The sequence below is a fragment of the Lygodium microphyllum genome, chromosome 17, assembly GCF_053477565.2.
Source record: "Lygodium microphyllum isolate KBCC chromosome 17, Lygodium_microphyllum_v1.1.10, whole genome shotgun sequence".
NCBI classification, from domain to species: Eukaryota; Viridiplantae; Streptophyta; class Polypodiopsida; order Schizaeales; family Lygodiaceae; genus Lygodium; species Lygodium microphyllum.
The window spans coordinates 15272159-15289282 of NC_141151.1; the positions used below are offsets into that span (position 1 = coordinate 15272159).

Sequence of the window (17124 nt, forward strand, 5' to 3'; positions counted from 1 at the left end):
GCATACCCATTTGTGGAAGATGCTGCAAATAATACGATGCGTTTGGGAGCAAACCTGAAGGACTTGAGATTTGGCTATCCAAAGAGATTTGTGGCTGTGATTCCATGACAATGTCATCTTGAGAGTCTTGCGTGTATTGGCGGAAAGCCATTGCTGCAAGCCTACAAAATAAGACAATCATTTGATTACAGATAGACATTCACAAATATATAGAGAAAAGAATAGCAAAATTGTACCTAACTTTGTTTTTTTATTTTATCCTGCTCCACACAATTTCTACCACGTGTGAAGGCTACAACAAATGAAAATTGAGTTCTGATGTGCACCAATGAATACTGCAAATTAAATAATGTTTTGCTACAAAATTGAGTTCTAATACCCGTCTACAAACCAAGGCTCAGTACTAAAAGCAATATTTTTACAAATTTATTTTCTTTTGAACGTACCCGAGTGATCCCTTTGCCTAAGCAGTGATGCCAAGTGAAGCAAGATGAGCAGGTGCTTCGACGTAATAGAGGCCTGATAAAAGCTCGCATGATGGCAAAAAACGAAAATTAGGCCAATTTCAACACAAATCCAATGTCTAGACTTGATTTATTGATCCAATGCACCGACAGACACAGATACACCTAATTTTTTAGTTCAATGTAGATTGCATGCCTCTTTGGGAGTGGAGAGAGAGAGAGAGAGATGCACCGATTCGGATAGATAATGCACCTAATTGAGAGAGAGAGAGAAATCAAGCAAATTCTAGTCAAATTGTGCACATATTGAGAGAGAGAGAGAGAGAGAGAGAGAGAGAGAGAGAGAGATGCACCCAACTATTCTGAAAAAGAAAAGAGACGAATACGATTTTCAATGAAGATTACATGCCACTAGGGAGAGAGGGAGAGATGCACCCGACATCAGTATGCCACAGAGAGAGAGAGAGTACCTATAGATTGAAGCTTGAGAGTTTGATGATGTGATCGAAGCAGCACATATATATAGCGGGGAGAGAGAGAGAGAGAGAGAGAGAGAGAAAGAGAGAGATGCACCCAACTATTACGAAAAAGAAAAGAGACAAACACGATATTCAATGAAGATTACATGCCACTGGGAGAGAGGGAGAGATGCACCCAACATCACTGTGCCACAGAGAGAGAGAGAGAGAGAGAGAGAGAGAGTACCTTTAGATTGAAGCTCGAGAGTTTGATGATGTGATCAAAGCAGCACGTACATATAGTAGAGAGAGAGAGAGCTTCAAGACTACCATTGCTCAAGAACTGCAATGGCAGTCTTGAAGCTTTTGCTGCATAGGCAAGATGGAAGGCGTCAAAGGGAAGACATGGTGCGAAGGAGAAGTATCCGTGCTGGGCAAGCCGGAAGAGAGGAGCAAACACTTGGCCTTGACGTGTCAAAAAGAGGCCCTACTTTATTTGGCCTTCCACCATGTGTGTGAACATTCAGTTGTCGATGCTGAAATTTGATTGGTCAACTTCGTTTAGGATGATGCCCCTTTGTCTGCCGGGTCTGAACCCACCCTGAGTGTCAATGCGAAAAGTGGTGTTTGCGTAATGTGATTGGTCATTTTTTGTTTTTGAAGTTGCCGGGTGGACTTTTTGGAAGTTTCCAAGGTCAGCCGGTGCGTGCCCTTACCGGAGGGATTATAGGCGAGGTATGTGCCAATTCACACGACAAGAAACTAAAGCCCTGCGGCTGGTTCGTGTTGGCCCACGTTATCCACCGGTGACTCGTGAGGTTTGGACGGCCTCTCTCTGTCTCTTTTTGCGCCGCTGGATGCGACGTATCTAAACCAAGCAAGCAGCAGCACCGGCTGGCAGGACATGGAGTCCGTGGCCCATATTCGAGCAGGGCTCGCACACAACGGAGGCCTGGCTGATGTGACGAAGCCAGCCCGCTTATACGCATTAACTGATCATCTGCGTCCTGATAATATTCAGGCATCATCCGCACCTCGAGTAATTGGTATCCGTCCAGTCGCAGCTCTTCGCCAGACAGGAGCAGTAAGCTAGAACTTCTCCTCAATTTATCAAACGATCACTGTTTAACGGATTTTCTCTGAATCATAGACACAGTTACTCTTTCCGATATCTCTGATGTACGTGTCCCATTTTTGTCCATGAATATGAACATAGTTATCCCAGGAGACAGTGGGCGCACAGAAGTAATTGCAGGCTCATGTCCAGCTCTAATTATTATGCCTATTTTGTTAGAGGACCCTTTAATTTTGTGAGCAAGAAATAAGCATTAGATCAAACATTTCTTTCTTCAAAACATTTCATAAATCGTTCGTTGGTATGGCTGAGGTAGTTATGGATGTGCTTCCTTGGTTCTTGACCTGGTTGCTATTCACTTCTGCAATTTTGGGGTATTCATCATGCCAGCCACAATTTGATCCACATTGTATGAGCCATGGACCGGTCTTCTGTAATTAGATAGTTGAATTTCACATCGCTGCCTTGTAATTTACAACTGTATCAGAATCTGGACTGATTGGTTGAAAGCTAAAAGTGGTAGATGAAAGGCCTTGAAGTTAACAACTGTTCTGAAAGTGGAAGTCCTGCAGGCCACTGCAATTGGGGAAATTTGATGCTGAAAGTAGGCTTCTATGTTTGCAGGCTGGAAAAGGATGTGCAAAGTGCCGAGGAAAAGGTGCTATAGAATGCCCAGGGTGTAAGGTGAGCAGGTTGTACTTAGCCATTGGACATTATATAAGAAGTTCTGGATATTTGGCCACTAGATATTACACAAGAAGTTCTGGAATCTGGATATTTTGTCATGTGGGAAAAGGCTGGGCTCTTTTCCTTGTTTTTCCCAATTACAGTGTCCAACATCATGAGGTTCTGCTGGGTAGTCAATACATATCTAACTAGGCATGGTTGGTTTCCTTGTTTTTCCATGTAGTGTTCAACATCATGAGGTTCTGCTGTTTAGTCACCGCACACCTAACTAGGCATGGTTGGGGGCAGGGCACCGGTGGGAGATTACACAACAAGTTTTGGAAAATTTCCCATGTGGGAAAAGGGGATCTTTTCCTTTGTTTGCATATAATGCTCAACATGATGAGGTTCTACTTAGATGTGGGAAAAGGGGCTCTTTTCCCTTGTTTTTCATGTAATTTTCAACATGATGGGCTTCTACTCCGATGTGGGAAAAGGGATCCTTTTCCCATATAACATTCAACATGATGAGCTTCTACTCGGAAGGTATCACATATCTAGATAGGGGTGTGGTGGCTGGGGCAAGGGGCTGCCAGTCTCCACCTTAGCAGTCAGCCCCCTCCCCCCAACCATACCTAGCTAGGTATACGGTCCCTCTCTCGCACAAGCTTATTATGTTGTAATTTATAATCTGGGAATATAGATGGATTTTTCTAAAACTTCTTTTGGTAATTCATAATCTGAGAATTATAGTGGGATTTTGTCTAAAACTTCTTGTGTTAGCTGCTACGGACTTTGTTTGTATGTGGGCTTTGCACTTCATGCACTTTTTTATGGAGTGTCACCATTTACCATTGTTTTTCAGGGATCCGGAAAGAACAAGAAAAACGGAAACGTGTTTGAACGTTGGAAGTAAGTGTACAGTAGACTTCTGCAGAAATGATTATGTTTTGCCAGTAATTACATATGGTTTGAAGCCAAAGCTGGGTATTGGCATATAACGGTCTCTGCATGACTGCTTGATTGTGTATACAGATGCTTTGATTGCCAAGGCTTTGGCCTTGTGAGTTGTCCAACTTGTGGTAAAGGACGTGGGTTGACCCCTGAGCAGAGAGGAGAGAGGTAAAAAAAAGTGTCAAATAGTATATGGCCTGTAGAGCAGTCGAAAAGAGAAGAAGGTTGGCACCAATGATCTTGACCTTGTTTTTCGTGACCAAATGTGTACCATAACCTTGGCAAACAGAGCTCAAAGGGGCTGTAAAATCTTGTAATATGAAGGTTTTCATACCTTGCTGCATGGATAAAGGATGCCCGAGTATTGGCTGAAAACTTGGCTCCTTGTAATTATGGATGTATGCTAACTTGCAGGACACATATACGTTGCAACGCTCTTGCGCCAAAGGAATTCATTTGGAGCGAGAACATTGCATAGTTGTTCTGAGAGAGAGAGAGAGAGAGAGAGAGAGAGAGAGAGTGTGTGTGTGTGTGTGTGTGTGTGTAAACTACAGGAAGATGCCTATAATATTTGCATGACAGTCAGGTAATAGTCATGCTGTGGCCATGCAGCGATCATGAAGGCAACAAATAAAGATTTCTTCCTTCAAACCACAAAATTTAAATGAATGCAAAGAACAGAACCTCTTGATTTTGCAATCGGTAGACGGCCTTAGTGTTCTTAAGTTGGCCTCGAGACTATTCTCAATGCTCATTTCTCACCAATTTTTGACTCCTATTATCATCGTTATGGCAATGGTCACTTTTCTCGTGCCTATCCTAACAAAGTTTCTACAAAATCCATGGCTCAACCTAATGACAAGAAGGAGCAAGTGGAACTTGCAATTGCAATGACACATATGACAACAATCTGAGCTAACAAGTAGGAAAAAGGGAGTAAGGCTCAAAAGTTCTCAGCCTTCAACATCCAAGCTATTGCTTGCCAAGGAGAATAAAATGTAGAGCATATCACAAATGGCTAAATCATTACCTCAGACAACCAAGTCTGGGGACAACTCTCATAAATAAGGAGAATCAAGAACCAAAAAATCCCAAATGAAATGGCAATAAGTAGAATGGTAGGATTTCGCTCAAAGAGTTGGGTAGAATGCCTTTAATGGTGGATAGGAACTACTTTGCTGCTATTGATGATCATGAATTGTTGGATGAACCAATTGAACTCCTTTGAAAGATTCAAGCTTTTGAGCAAGCTCAACATTTACTACAAGGGTACACACATATAGTGACGCTAAGTAGTGACGTTTTTTTTCGGCGTCGCTATTTACGTCGCTTATCCTCGAAATATTTTAAGTCAAAAAATGCATCAGTAGATATCGACGCTAATAGAGACGACTTACTTTGGTAACATTTCGCGGAAACTCGAATGTTTCTTTCAAACGCGCGCACGAACTACAGAAGCAAGGCGAATGCGAAGAGAAAGAGAAAGGGAGGTGAGCAAGGAAGCAAGCCGCGAGCCGCACGCGAGAAGAGGAGCGTCGCCCACACGAAGAGGTCGTGGAAGAAGAAGAGAGCACAACTGTATGCCTTGTTTTGGTTTCTTTACAATCTTTGTTTTGCTTTGCAATGTAGGTTAGAAAGTGTTGGTTTCTGTTCGATCTTTGTGTTGCTTTGTGTTACTTTGCAATGTAGGTTAGGAAGTGTTGAAAGAGAGAGAAATGGAAGCGAGTGTTTTCAAATTTTACTTGTGTTGGTTTTTATTCTTTGCAATGTAGGTTAGAAAGTGTTGGTTTTTCTTCAATCTTTGTGTTGCTTTAATTTGCAATGTAGGTTAGGAAGTGTTGAAAGAGAGAAATGGAATAGAGTGTTTTTATATTTTTTTCTTGTGTTGGTTCTCTTCAATCTTTGCAATGTATATAGGGTAGGAAGTATTGAAAGAAAGAGAAATGGAAAGGAGTGTGAAGGGGGATGCTTATTTTGCTTGATTATAATTTTAGAGAGAGTGTGAGAGAGATAGAGATGTAGAGAAAGAGAAATGAGATGCTTATGTTATTTGGATTGTATCTTTTGCAAGATCTTTCTAAACTATATATTCATCTACAATGATATTTTTAGATGTAGAAATACTTATTTTTCTAGGATCATAAAAGTAAAATGCTTTGGTGATGTTACTATTACTCATGAGAATACGTTTGAGAGATTTAGAGTCTAATTTCTTTCTATGAGTATAAGTAATGCTTTCAAAAACTTTCAAACAACTCACTACTAGCGCTTGACCAATAAAGGCTTCAAAAGGAGTTGTGCCTTTCAAGGCATAGTGGAAGATCTATTAACTGTTATAAAAATGTATGTGTGTGAGCATAGTTTAGAGCCGACCTCAAAGATAGACAAGTTTAGAGCCGAACTCAAAGAGATAGGTACAAATTTTTTTTTTTAAAGACCTGAAATATATATAGTGGAGTAGTCCCAATATACAATATAGAATCGTTATTAAATTATCATTCCATTACATCGCAGTCAAGATATCTAGCACTCATGACCAACATGGTGGGGATCGTGAGGCTTGGCTCAATCAACGTGTCCCCTGTCCATGCACGCAATGCAAATTGGCCATTCGTCGAAAACGTCGTTTGTCCATAGAGCATGTGCAACGGTATGGAGAGTTTTGAGTTGAGATAATTGACCAAGCAGTCTTAAATTACGAGATTACGGTAAGTTCTCTCTCATTACTATATGACATGTAATTGATTTAAGTATAACAGTTTAGGGTTATCTTAGAAGTTAGCTCCTTAATGTCCTTTACAGGGTCAGGGCCATGTCGATACATTGTAGTCCGCAGATCTCTTACGTCCAGTAAGATGGGTTCATTCGTGTTCTATATAAATGCCGTCTGAGATAACTAACTATCTCATAGAAGGTGATAACTCTCAACCCCCTTCTATGGGGGAGAATGCTGGAGACATGGATGATCCTCCTACTTTTTTGGAGCTCGAGTTAGAGGACATGATCGAATCATTGCTTCCAACGGACTCGGAATCCCAAGAACCTTTAATTGCGGAGGCTGCCATTCCATTATATGATGGGAGTCAGGTATCCCGTTTGAAGACACTTCTTGCATTGTTGAGCATACAAACAAAGTATGGATGGAGTGATGTGAGTGTGACAGAGCTATTCAGGTATATTATGATGTGTATGATTCTTTATTGAAAGCCATTAAAATGTGCTATGTAATACTCTAATAACGGCTTCATTGCAATTTGTAGAATGTTAAAATCTTACATTTTTCCTACCCAAAACACGATGCCTGAGTCTCGTGATGATGCAAGACAAGTGCTGCGAAAGCTAGGCATGGATTATAATTGCATTCATGCTTACCCCAATGATTATGTTCTCTTCCAGGGAGAGTTTGAATTGTTGGCCGCATGTCCCAAGTGCGGTGCGGACAGGTATCGAAATGGCTTATAAGGACAAACTGTTTCGCAGAAGGTTTTGAGGCACTTTCCGCTGATACCGCGTATTCATCATATTTTTCAGAGCAAGAGTTTTGCAAAGTTGACTACATGGCATGCGGAAAATCAATCCACTGATGGTGTACAGCAGCTGACTCAGAAGCATGGCATCACATTGACGAGACTTTTCCTGACTTTGCAAAGGAGGCAAGGAATCTACGATTCAGTCTTGCCATGGATGGGGTAAATCCTTTTGGTTTACATTCCACCTCCTATAGTGTATGGCCTGTGGTCCTTGTTAACTACAATATACCGCCATGGCTTTCCATCAAGAAAGGACACCTTTTGCTCAACTTGCTTGTGCCTGGACGATACAAAGTCAAGAATATGGATGTCTACCTCTCTCCACTGATTGATGAGCTAAAGGAGTTGTGGGAGGGAATTGTAGTGGAGGACATGAGTAAACATATTGGTAGGTGATCCGCAACTATAAGGGCAATTCTTATGTGGACCATGCATGACTTTCCAAGTTATGGAGAATGCTCTGGAAAAGCGTGTTTTCTTTTTTTGCTAGTTTTCTTTGAGCGATGTTGGTATTATGACATGTCTCATTGTACATGTGTGTTCTCCAGGGCTAGTCACGTCAGATTACCATGCATGTCCTCTGTGTGGACCAAGGTTGGATTCTCGTATGCCAAAATCTATGAAGAAGATGGTATTTGAGGGACATCGGGCTTTTTTGCCAAAGGGTCATGTCATGAGAGAAGGATTTCTTGGTCGCCCTCCTGCGAGAATGAACTCACTGAGCTGGTTTGATCATAGGATGGTGGACCAAGACTCGCTTAATGCGACGCTTCTCAATTTTCTATGAGTTGACTTATTGGAAAAAACTGAAAATTAACCACCTTTTAGATCCCATGCACATTTTTAAGAATGTGGGTAGCTTGCTATGGGATCACCTCACTGGGCAGCGAGACACACTAGGAGCGAGGATGGATTTGAAAGCAGTGGGAAAGATGGAACCATATTGGCCTGTAAGTGGCATCGACGGTCGAGTGCAATTACCGCGCGTTCCTTGGGTTTTGTCTGGCAATGAAGTGCGACAAGTAAAGGAAAACATCAAGTCCTTTCGCACGCCGATTGGCCTAACGTGTTCTCTCAAGACAGCATTCACAAAGGATGACCAATTGACAGGACTCAAATACCATGATTGGCATAAGATGTGTCAAGTATGTACGGTATGAGGCTGCGTATGGCATGATTCTGCATATTAGATTTCAGAATCTCCGTTTGTTTATACACAATATTAATTACATGGTTTTCACAGTTCGTATTGCCGATCGCAATCGCGGGGTCTCAGACATTGGAGGTACAGACATCCATTTACAAATTGTCCGAGTTGGTTCAGTTTGTCTCCCAAAAAGAGATTCACATATCATCGATTGAATCCGCGAAATGCATGGCAGTAGATACTGCTTGCCTTTTGGAGAAGTATCTTCCCACTAGCATGCTTACGATATAAACCCATCTTCTAGTGCATATTGTAGATGAATTGCAGGTTGCAGGTCCAGTCCATAGTCGATGGATGTTTTTCCTTGAACGGTTCATGAAGACCTTAAAGGGATTTGTGCAACAACGGGCTCGCCTTGAGGGTAGCATGGCTGAAGGTTGGTTAGTGTCGGAGACCTTGGTGTACATTTCTGAGTGGTTGTCCACTGTGGACCGGGACAAAGGCTTGATATGGTCGCTTAAGGAGGATGATCGTCTGAATGGAGATGTCCTAGTGGGAAACGGAATAGAGAAGAAGACAGACGCATCCATGGAGTCCAAGGTGAATCGATTTTGTATGTTACATAGCGCTACGATGAAGAAGTGGCTGCAACGGTATGAGGATGCTCGAGCTGAGCGAGAGTCTGCAAGATCTGACTTTCGATGGAGTACGCGGCAACGGTCCATTCGATATCCGAAGGGCTTAGAGAAGATGCCTCTACTCACGTCCACTAGATGGCTACATGAGGCCCTAACCAAAGCATCTCAAGATGGAGAAACAGTTACTGAAGAAGAGTGGGACTTCTCACGTAGATGCAATCCCAAGGTATGCAATCCCAAGAAATTACAATTTATACTGTAAATCGCAACTAATATACTTGTTCTTCTCCCAGTATAAGGTCAATAGTGCAACATGGTCACGTAGACGACATTTCAGAGTAGAGCACATCGACAAGTTACGCTCGACAATGGACTATGGAGTGATGGCAATGTTTGAGCAGGAAAGCCGACGACGTGCCACAGATCCAAACCGTATAGTTGCAGAGATGGAGTATTTCGGATGTTTACAAAGTATCCTTGCAGTGGACTATCTAAGTTTCTCCATGACCATATTTGATGTGCAATGGTTCAAGGTTACTCTCGAAGGAGTAGGTGCAACTGTTCGGCGAGGGCCAAGTGGCTTTGTTGAGATTGACTCAACGAAGAAGTGGACCGATTTGAGTGATACATTTGTTTTGCCAAATCACTGTGAGCAGGTAAGAGTCCCTAATACTTGATGCGCTTTAGCAATCTCAAAGTGGACTTTTATACTAATCATGATATGGATCAGGTCGTCTTTTTCCCTAATCCGCAACAACCTCAATGGTGGTATGTCATTCCCATGACATCTAGGAGTATCCCCGTGTTTGCCAGAACCCCTGTACCGATCGTAGAAGAGACACCTTTAATAGCGGCAATGACAGAAGGCATACAAGAAACTAGGATGAACCGCCTGGAGGACCAAGACATCTCACCTATGGAGATAGAGGAGATAGAGGATGGGTTTTTTGAAAATGAAGCAGAGTCCTCATTTTGTGGAGAATTTTGTATAGATCTCCTGGTGTATACTAAGCTATATCAAGATGAGATTGTGGAACCCTAAACAAAAGTGACTCGATCAAAACGTTCCTTCCACTACAGCAATGCCACTTTTTGCAAATCGGTTAGGACAGTTTGTATGTTTTTTGAGTATGGTGTTTTGTATTATCTAAATTTTTTTATTATTTTAAAATGAAGTCTTGCAAATTAAGTCTTAGTTTTATTATGTCTTGCAATTCATTATCTAATATTATTATTTGTCCTTGTATGTGCAAGTTTAGGATTTGGGCACGGACGGCAGGATGAGTCGCGATTTTATAGATGACGACATTGACGCGATACTAGCGCGTTTCTCACCGAAGCAGCTAGCACAAGTCAGAGATAGAGCCGATGCACAGCTTTCCCATTCCACCTCAGCACGATCGGCATTTTCGATCTCCAGTAGACGCAGTCGCAGGTCTCGCTTTGCTTCAGAGTGACGTAGTCGAGGAGGAGGCAGCTCCTGTTTTGGGAATACAAATGTAGTCTCTCCCACTCGCACTGCCACCAGGGAGTCGACACCGTCTTTCACTGGCGGTGGCGGACAGACGTCTACTACTTCCACTCCTTCACACATCCCACCGATCACTCCTAGGGCCGACAAGAAGTACACGAAACCCACTCCTCCATGTATGTATTTTCGCATCATTTTTCGCAGTAGCACTTATCAATTAAAGTTGTGTTTGACATATTTGTATCAATGTCATGAAAGTACCCGTTTGCAAAATCTTGTAGGTTACTTGTATCTCATAGATAAGGCCACTAGCCATTTATACATGAATGATGAGAGAAAAGCTGTCATCTCTAGGATGCATGAGTTGTACCAACAGGTATTTCAACACAACATTACAGACAAGTGGAAGCAGATCTCAGATGCCAGCAAGGAGTACATAATTGATACATTGTATCGAGAGTTCCCTCAGCCCTCTAGCAATGATAGATTTTCGAGAGGATAGATGATGACACGTGTGCGTGACTATCAATCGCGTAGGCGATCTGATGCACGCGAAGCAGTCAAGCAAGGCAAATTGAAGCCGGAGTGGCTGGATACAGAGGACTGGAGTAATCTCCAGGATAAGGCGACATCCACTCCAGACAAGTGGAAGCAGCAAAAGGACACAACAAAGGCGCACTTGGACATAGGATCGGTGCATCACCTTGGTAGCAGTGGCTGCGCAACATTCTTGGCAGATTTCGTAAGTATTAATAGGGTAGAGTACTCTAATTTAATGACATCCATGTTGATGTATGTATTTCGAACATGAATCTCAAGTACATTGTTTTTCAATGTTTGTGTGCCATAGCAAGGTTTTACGAATCACGACCCAACTGCACTAGAGGTAACATATGGGGAGAAGCATGGCTTGAGTGCTCTGATCGAGAAGCTCTATGCTCGCGGAGGACCGGTAAGTAGTAATAAATATCATTCCTAACTTGAGAAATCTGTCATTATATGTCAGTTTGTATTTGGTACTCACAATTATATATGTATTTGTTGTTGCAGGCTCCCTTCGATATGCCGCTACAGCAAGAGGAGTTTGTATGTGGCAGGGCTGCATCTGCAGCTCTGCTACCAAAAAAAAAAATTCTGCAAGTGTCGATATTAGCGTCGCAAAATAATTCTGCAATCATTGGTATTAGCGTCGAAAATTCCTTTATAACTGTCACTATTAGCGACAAAAATAGCGAGGCAAATAGCGACGGTTTTGTAGCGACTCTAATAGTGACGACGGGGATATTTTTCTTATATAAAGAAAACGTAGTTATAGCATGTATATGTTGTAGTGATTTTGTCATGGAATGTGCAATGCTTGGGATTCGAATTAAGGAAGCAAATATGTTGCTACCTAGTCACAGAAGATTTAACCTCAGGTTATTGCCTTACAAGTAGTCAAGTTCAATGAGCAAGCCTGTGAGAATCTCAATGTCTCACGATGCACCTGCGGTTTTTATGTTGTTAGAAGAGGATGAGGGGGCTCCATGCTCTTGATTAAAGACGCTCTTAAGCCTACATTCCATCAAAACGTGGGTGATGGAAGTCATATAGTTGCAATGGCTAAAATTGGAGGAGAAACTATATTTCTCTTTGGAATGCCATTCTTGTTTCCGCTTGGAACATGACCTGTGTTGATGGTGATAGATCTCATGGAGAAACATGTATGTTGTTGAAGGAGACGCAAGCTTGGGATGACTTTGTCAATGTCTACATGATTTGAAGAACATAGTCTTACTTGATCTTGAGCATTCAGTGTAGTTTTATACCTAGCATAACAGACATTGTTCCAACATGGAGACACAACAAACTGGACATGTGCTATGTCTCCTAGGGTGCACGGTGGATTGGTGACCAACCAAAGTTCAAGGGTCTACATGATGTGACAACTTTTGACCACATCCCCATCTTGGCAATAGTCAAAGTTGTTCTCTCTGGGAAGAACTCCATTGGTTCACCGCCTTTTAGGTTTAACACCACCTTTTCAGAGGATCCCATATTTCTCAAGGATGTTGATAGAGTTTGGCCAAAGGGCAGAAGATTACAACTTTTCTATAGATTGCAAGTTGAACAAATACCTTAAAGCTCTCTATGAATGTGCTAAATAATTTGGGAGGAGAGGTGCTAAAAGAAGATGCCTTGATATCACAATTGTATTTGCCACCCACTTCAAGAGATGTATTATTGAGGTCATATCCCTCTCCCTCAATGATGAATGTATGCAAGGGGTGCTAGTCAATGTGGAGAATCGCTTGAAGATTGAGGGGAACTCGAATATTCAGGTAACTGAGGTTCAGTTAAAGCGGCAATGTTGGAAATCCTAAGGGATGTCCCCTCTAGCTTCTTATTAATGTCTTGAGGGTTAAGCAATGAAGAGAGACAATTGCTTGTATAGAGGACTTATTTGGGAACTTGGTATATGATGACCAATCTATCATTGTTGTTTTTGAGTCTCACTTGGCCTCCATAGTTGGCGTTGAGCCACCTGAGGTATATTAAGATGAAAGGCAACTTTAGGAGTTTTTGGGAGATGTGGTGTCCCCCATACCCTCTAATGAAGCCCTACTACTAGACATGCCATTTATAGAAGATGAGATCAAAATGTTTTTTAGATCAACCCTGGAAAATCCCTAGGCCCTGATGGGTTACTTGAATAGGTATTCTAGAAACTTTGGGGAGTCTACTTAGACAATCTAGTTGACATGCTCAACCACATTAGGTGCGCTCGAATTATGCTTGAAAACGAACAATTGATCAAGGATGCAGATAGCACAGAAAGACATCTCAAAGTGGGCATCAGTCTTCCACCCAGAAGAGGAGCTATTGACTTTTGATACCCTATTGAAGGAGAATTTGGATGTGTTTGCTTAGTCTTACAAAGACTTAAAGGGGATTGATCCCATTGTGTGTCAACATCACATTGACCTAAAGCCTGATACCAAGCATGTACGATAGCATCAGAGATGCATGAATCCCAATTATTCAACCCTAGTCAAGATAGACTTGCTAAAGATCTTAGAGACTGAATTCATCAACTCGAGGGCCAATAATGAACATGTTCCACCCATCATGGTTGTACCCAAGAAGAATGGAAAGCTCTAGACTTGTGTGAATTTTCACAAGGTGAACTCCAAAACAAAGAAAGATCATTTCCATATCCCTTTCATTGACAAATTGTTAGATACAGTGACAGGACATGAGCTATATTTCTTACTGAATGGTTTTAGAAGAAGATTAATCCAAGATAATCTTTACAACAAAATGGGATACTTATGCCTACAAGGTGATGTCGTGTTGGCTCTTAACACTCCTGCTACCTTTCAAAGAGTCATGATGGCTACATTCTAAAACCATATGCATGATTTTATTGAGGTATATCTCGATGATATATGTATCTTTAGTTTACTTTTCTAGCATTGGGGACACTTGGAGCAATACTTTGAGTAATGTCGAGCAATGTCGGGACTATGGAATGTTCCTCAACCCCAATAAATGCAACTTTGGAGTCTCTTCAAGAGTTTTATTGGGCCACATCATTTCTACACAAGGTATAGTAACAAATCCTACAAAGATTGAAAAGATTACAACCCTAATCGTACCAACTAATCTAAAGAAAATGAGAGGATTTCTTGGCCATGTGGGCTATTACATGTGATTAATTGTCCATTTTGCAACTAAGGCAACTCCCCTACACAAGCTCCTCAAGAAAGATACAAGAGTTCATTTGGAAAGATGGTTACATAGAAGCTTTTAACACCCTGAAGTGGTGCCTGATCATAGCATCTATCTTGCAAACTCCTGACTAGACAAAGAAATTCCATGTGCACACCGATGTATCCGTCAAAGGGCTAGGTACTATTCTAACTGACATTTATGGCCAAATGAATAACCTAGGCCAATAACTAGCACCGGATATCACCAAGTACCTGTGTTGCATAACTTATAGCAACTTTTGGCTTTGACATCTCATGATTTTCTCGAGTCCTGAGCTCGTAAATTTACTCTAATCCTAGTTTCACCTCACATGTGCGATATTTACTTAACCATGTGAGAAAAAATTAATCCACATGCTAAGTGAGATTTCAAAAATACATGTGCTCATGACTTTGGTAGTAACAAAAGGTTCCTCAAAGCTGGACCAAACCATTTATAAGTCTAAAAGTCACTAATAAAGAGAGGAACTATACAGTAATAAAGCTAGAGTACTTGGAGATGGTGTTTCCCATGGAGAAGTTCTGGTATTATCTTCTATCAATGCATTTCAAGTTTTATATGGATCATGAGGCTCTATCCTTTCTAACGAACAAGAGTAATATGAAAGACAGAATGATGAGATGGCTTCTTTTATTCTAGGAGTTTGATTTTGAAGTAATAACTAAACCTGGTCATTCCCATGTCGTGGCCGATCATCTATCGCAAATCCCTAAGAGTGAAGAAGAGGCACCAGATGATCCAGACCTTAATACAACTCTATTTCTAGTGGAGACTGTGACCCCATTGTGTGCTAACATTGCCAACCTCTTGGCCATACAACAATACTCCCCTGGCATCTCTAGCCAAGAGAAGAAGAAGCTTTTGATAAAATCAACTCCCTACACCTTACTAGGTGGTGCTATGTATAAGAAAGGTAAAGATGAAGTATTACAGATATACATAGCCAGAGATGAGATTGGAATCACCCTAAAGGCATGCCAAGCTATGTGTTGGACACTTTGCAGGAGAAGCCACATCCAAGAAAGCTCTACTCACAGGATACTAGTAGACAACCCTCCACAAATATACCTATGATTATTGTAAGCACTGTGATGCTTGTTAATGAATAAGGAAGTCCACAATAACCAATGCAATGCCATTGCAACTGATCTTTCCCTTGAAGCCATTCGAGAAATGGGGCATCGATTTTGTGGGACCAATTGACCCACCAACTAGAAGGAAGCAAAATAAATACATCATGTTCTGTACAGACTATGTGACAATGTTATGTGAACCCAAAGCTCTCAAGTGAGATGATGACAATAACGTGGCTATGTTCATGTATGAGAACGTTATCACCTGCTTTGGCAGTTCTTTGGAGTTAGTAAGTAATCGTGGCACTCACTTTCTAAACAAGATTATGGAAGAGTTGACAGAGATCTACAAGATCCACCATCACAAGTCCACGCCCTACTATCCTAGAGCCAACAGATAAGTCGAAGTTACTAATTGTATCCTATGTTCAATTCTAACAATGACGATTGTTGCACATCATCATGATTGGGATTATCGACTTATAGAAGCCCTCTAAGCATATAGAATCTCCCATAATGATATAATAAAACTGTAGTGAAAACCAAGGATTAGAGGATTAGTAGATGAAAGGACACTATGCACAATAAGAGAAAGAGATAAAGACAACGTAGGAAATGGAGTGAATTGCAGTTGTGCATTTCATTGCACTAGTAGTTGTATATATACATGGTACATTAAATGAGGTAGATAAGCTTCTTCTCTAAAATATCTAAGATATTTACAAAGTGGATAACTATGGAATCCCTTTGTCCACATATTTGCCTATCCTTATCTTATCCAAACTTTTATCCTAACATCCCCCCTCAAAAGGATTCCATAGGAAATCTAATTGAATACAACTTTAAAAAAATAAGAGAGTACATTCAATTCAACTAGAATATTTCCCCTCCCCATCAAAGCATGCAAAGGATTTTCATTGCAATTTTGTATTTCAAGTGGGAAACTAATTTAAGGAGAGGAAATCATCAGCATTATCACATGATGGTACATATTGAAGGATGATATGGGAATTTTTGACTAATTTGCATACAAAATGATATCTCATACTAATGTGATGGATTTTGAGACTTAATTTAGGGCCTTGAACTACAAAGATACATGCATTGTTGTCTGTGAAGATGGGAATTTGCTAAGGCTGATATCCAAAGCTGATATCCTCCAAGAGTTTCTTAAGGTAAATAACTTCCTGGGCGGCCATGTTGCATGCCACATATTCAGCTTCCGTAGTAGAAAGTGCCACTAAGTGTTGTTGTTTGGTATTCCATGAGATAGGACCTCCTACTAGACTAACAATAAAACCAATGACAGATCTTTAAGTAGCAAGATCGCCACCCCAATCTACATCTGAATATGCTCTTAAAGAAAATCATTGCTATCTTTGGTAAAACATAGCCCCACATGAGACGTGACCTTGAGGTATCTTAAGCTACATTTCAGCTACTTCCAATGTTTATAAGTGGGTTGATGCATGGCTTTGGAAAGAATATGTCTTGCATAAGACAAATCAGGACAAGTATAGGTAATTAGATACCGGAGATATCCGAGTGCTTCTAGCCATAATCTTCGAACTCATTTGATGAGTATTCTCCTTCATTGTCTGTACAAAGAGCTTTGAGTCATAACTCGTGCTTGTTTTCAATTGCTTCCTTGTATTCTTGGAACCTAGAAAAGACTTGTGACTTCCTTGTGAGAAAATATACCACAGTATATCTAGAGTAATCATCAATGGGCACCATGAAATATTTTGCTCCAATGAGAGATACAGGATTGATGGGACCACATATGTTGGAGTGTACTAATTGAAGAGGTTGGCTTGCAATGGAGTAGGATTTGGAGTAAGAAAGATTTGTGGCTTTACGGAGGGCACAAGCTTGACAAAATGGATGTTGAGAGA

General features: G+C 41.1%; 2 protein-coding genes across 4 annotated transcripts; both read left to right on the top strand.

The window, feature by feature from the left end:
• Positions 1–1688: 1688 nt before the first annotated feature.
• LOC148021600 (SSUH2-like protein) lies at positions 1689–3992 on the top strand. 3 transcript variants are annotated; one of them, XM_087697045.1, is made up of 4 exons: positions 1689–2006; positions 2622–2689; positions 3529–3575; positions 3699–3992. In XM_087697045.1, exons 1-4 carry the CDS (start codon positions 1827–1829, stop codon positions 3728–3730), a joined length of 327 nt encoding a protein of 108 aa, XP_087553171.1. In that variant the 5' UTR covers positions 1689–1826; the 3' UTR covers positions 3731–3992. The 3 variants fall into 3 exon arrangements, with proteins under 3 accessions (XP_087553171.1, XP_087553172.1, XP_087553170.1); XM_087697044.1 differs by having other exon boundaries at positions 1699–2006; positions 2622–2681; XM_087697046.1 differs by lacking the exon at positions 2622–2689.
• A 313-nt stretch (positions 3993–4305) lies between these two features.
• Positions 4306–11853, top strand: LOC148021601 (uncharacterized). The gene is made up of 6 exons (XM_087698080.1): positions 4306–5195; positions 10192–10579; positions 10685–11145; positions 11254–11355; positions 11454–11583; positions 11735–11853. Exons 3-6 carry the CDS (start codon positions 10906–10908, stop codon positions 11851–11853), a joined length of 591 nt encoding a protein of 196 aa, XP_087554206.1. The 5' UTR covers positions 4306–5195; positions 10192–10579; positions 10685–10905.
• The last annotated feature ends 5271 nt before the right edge of the window (positions 11854–17124 follow it).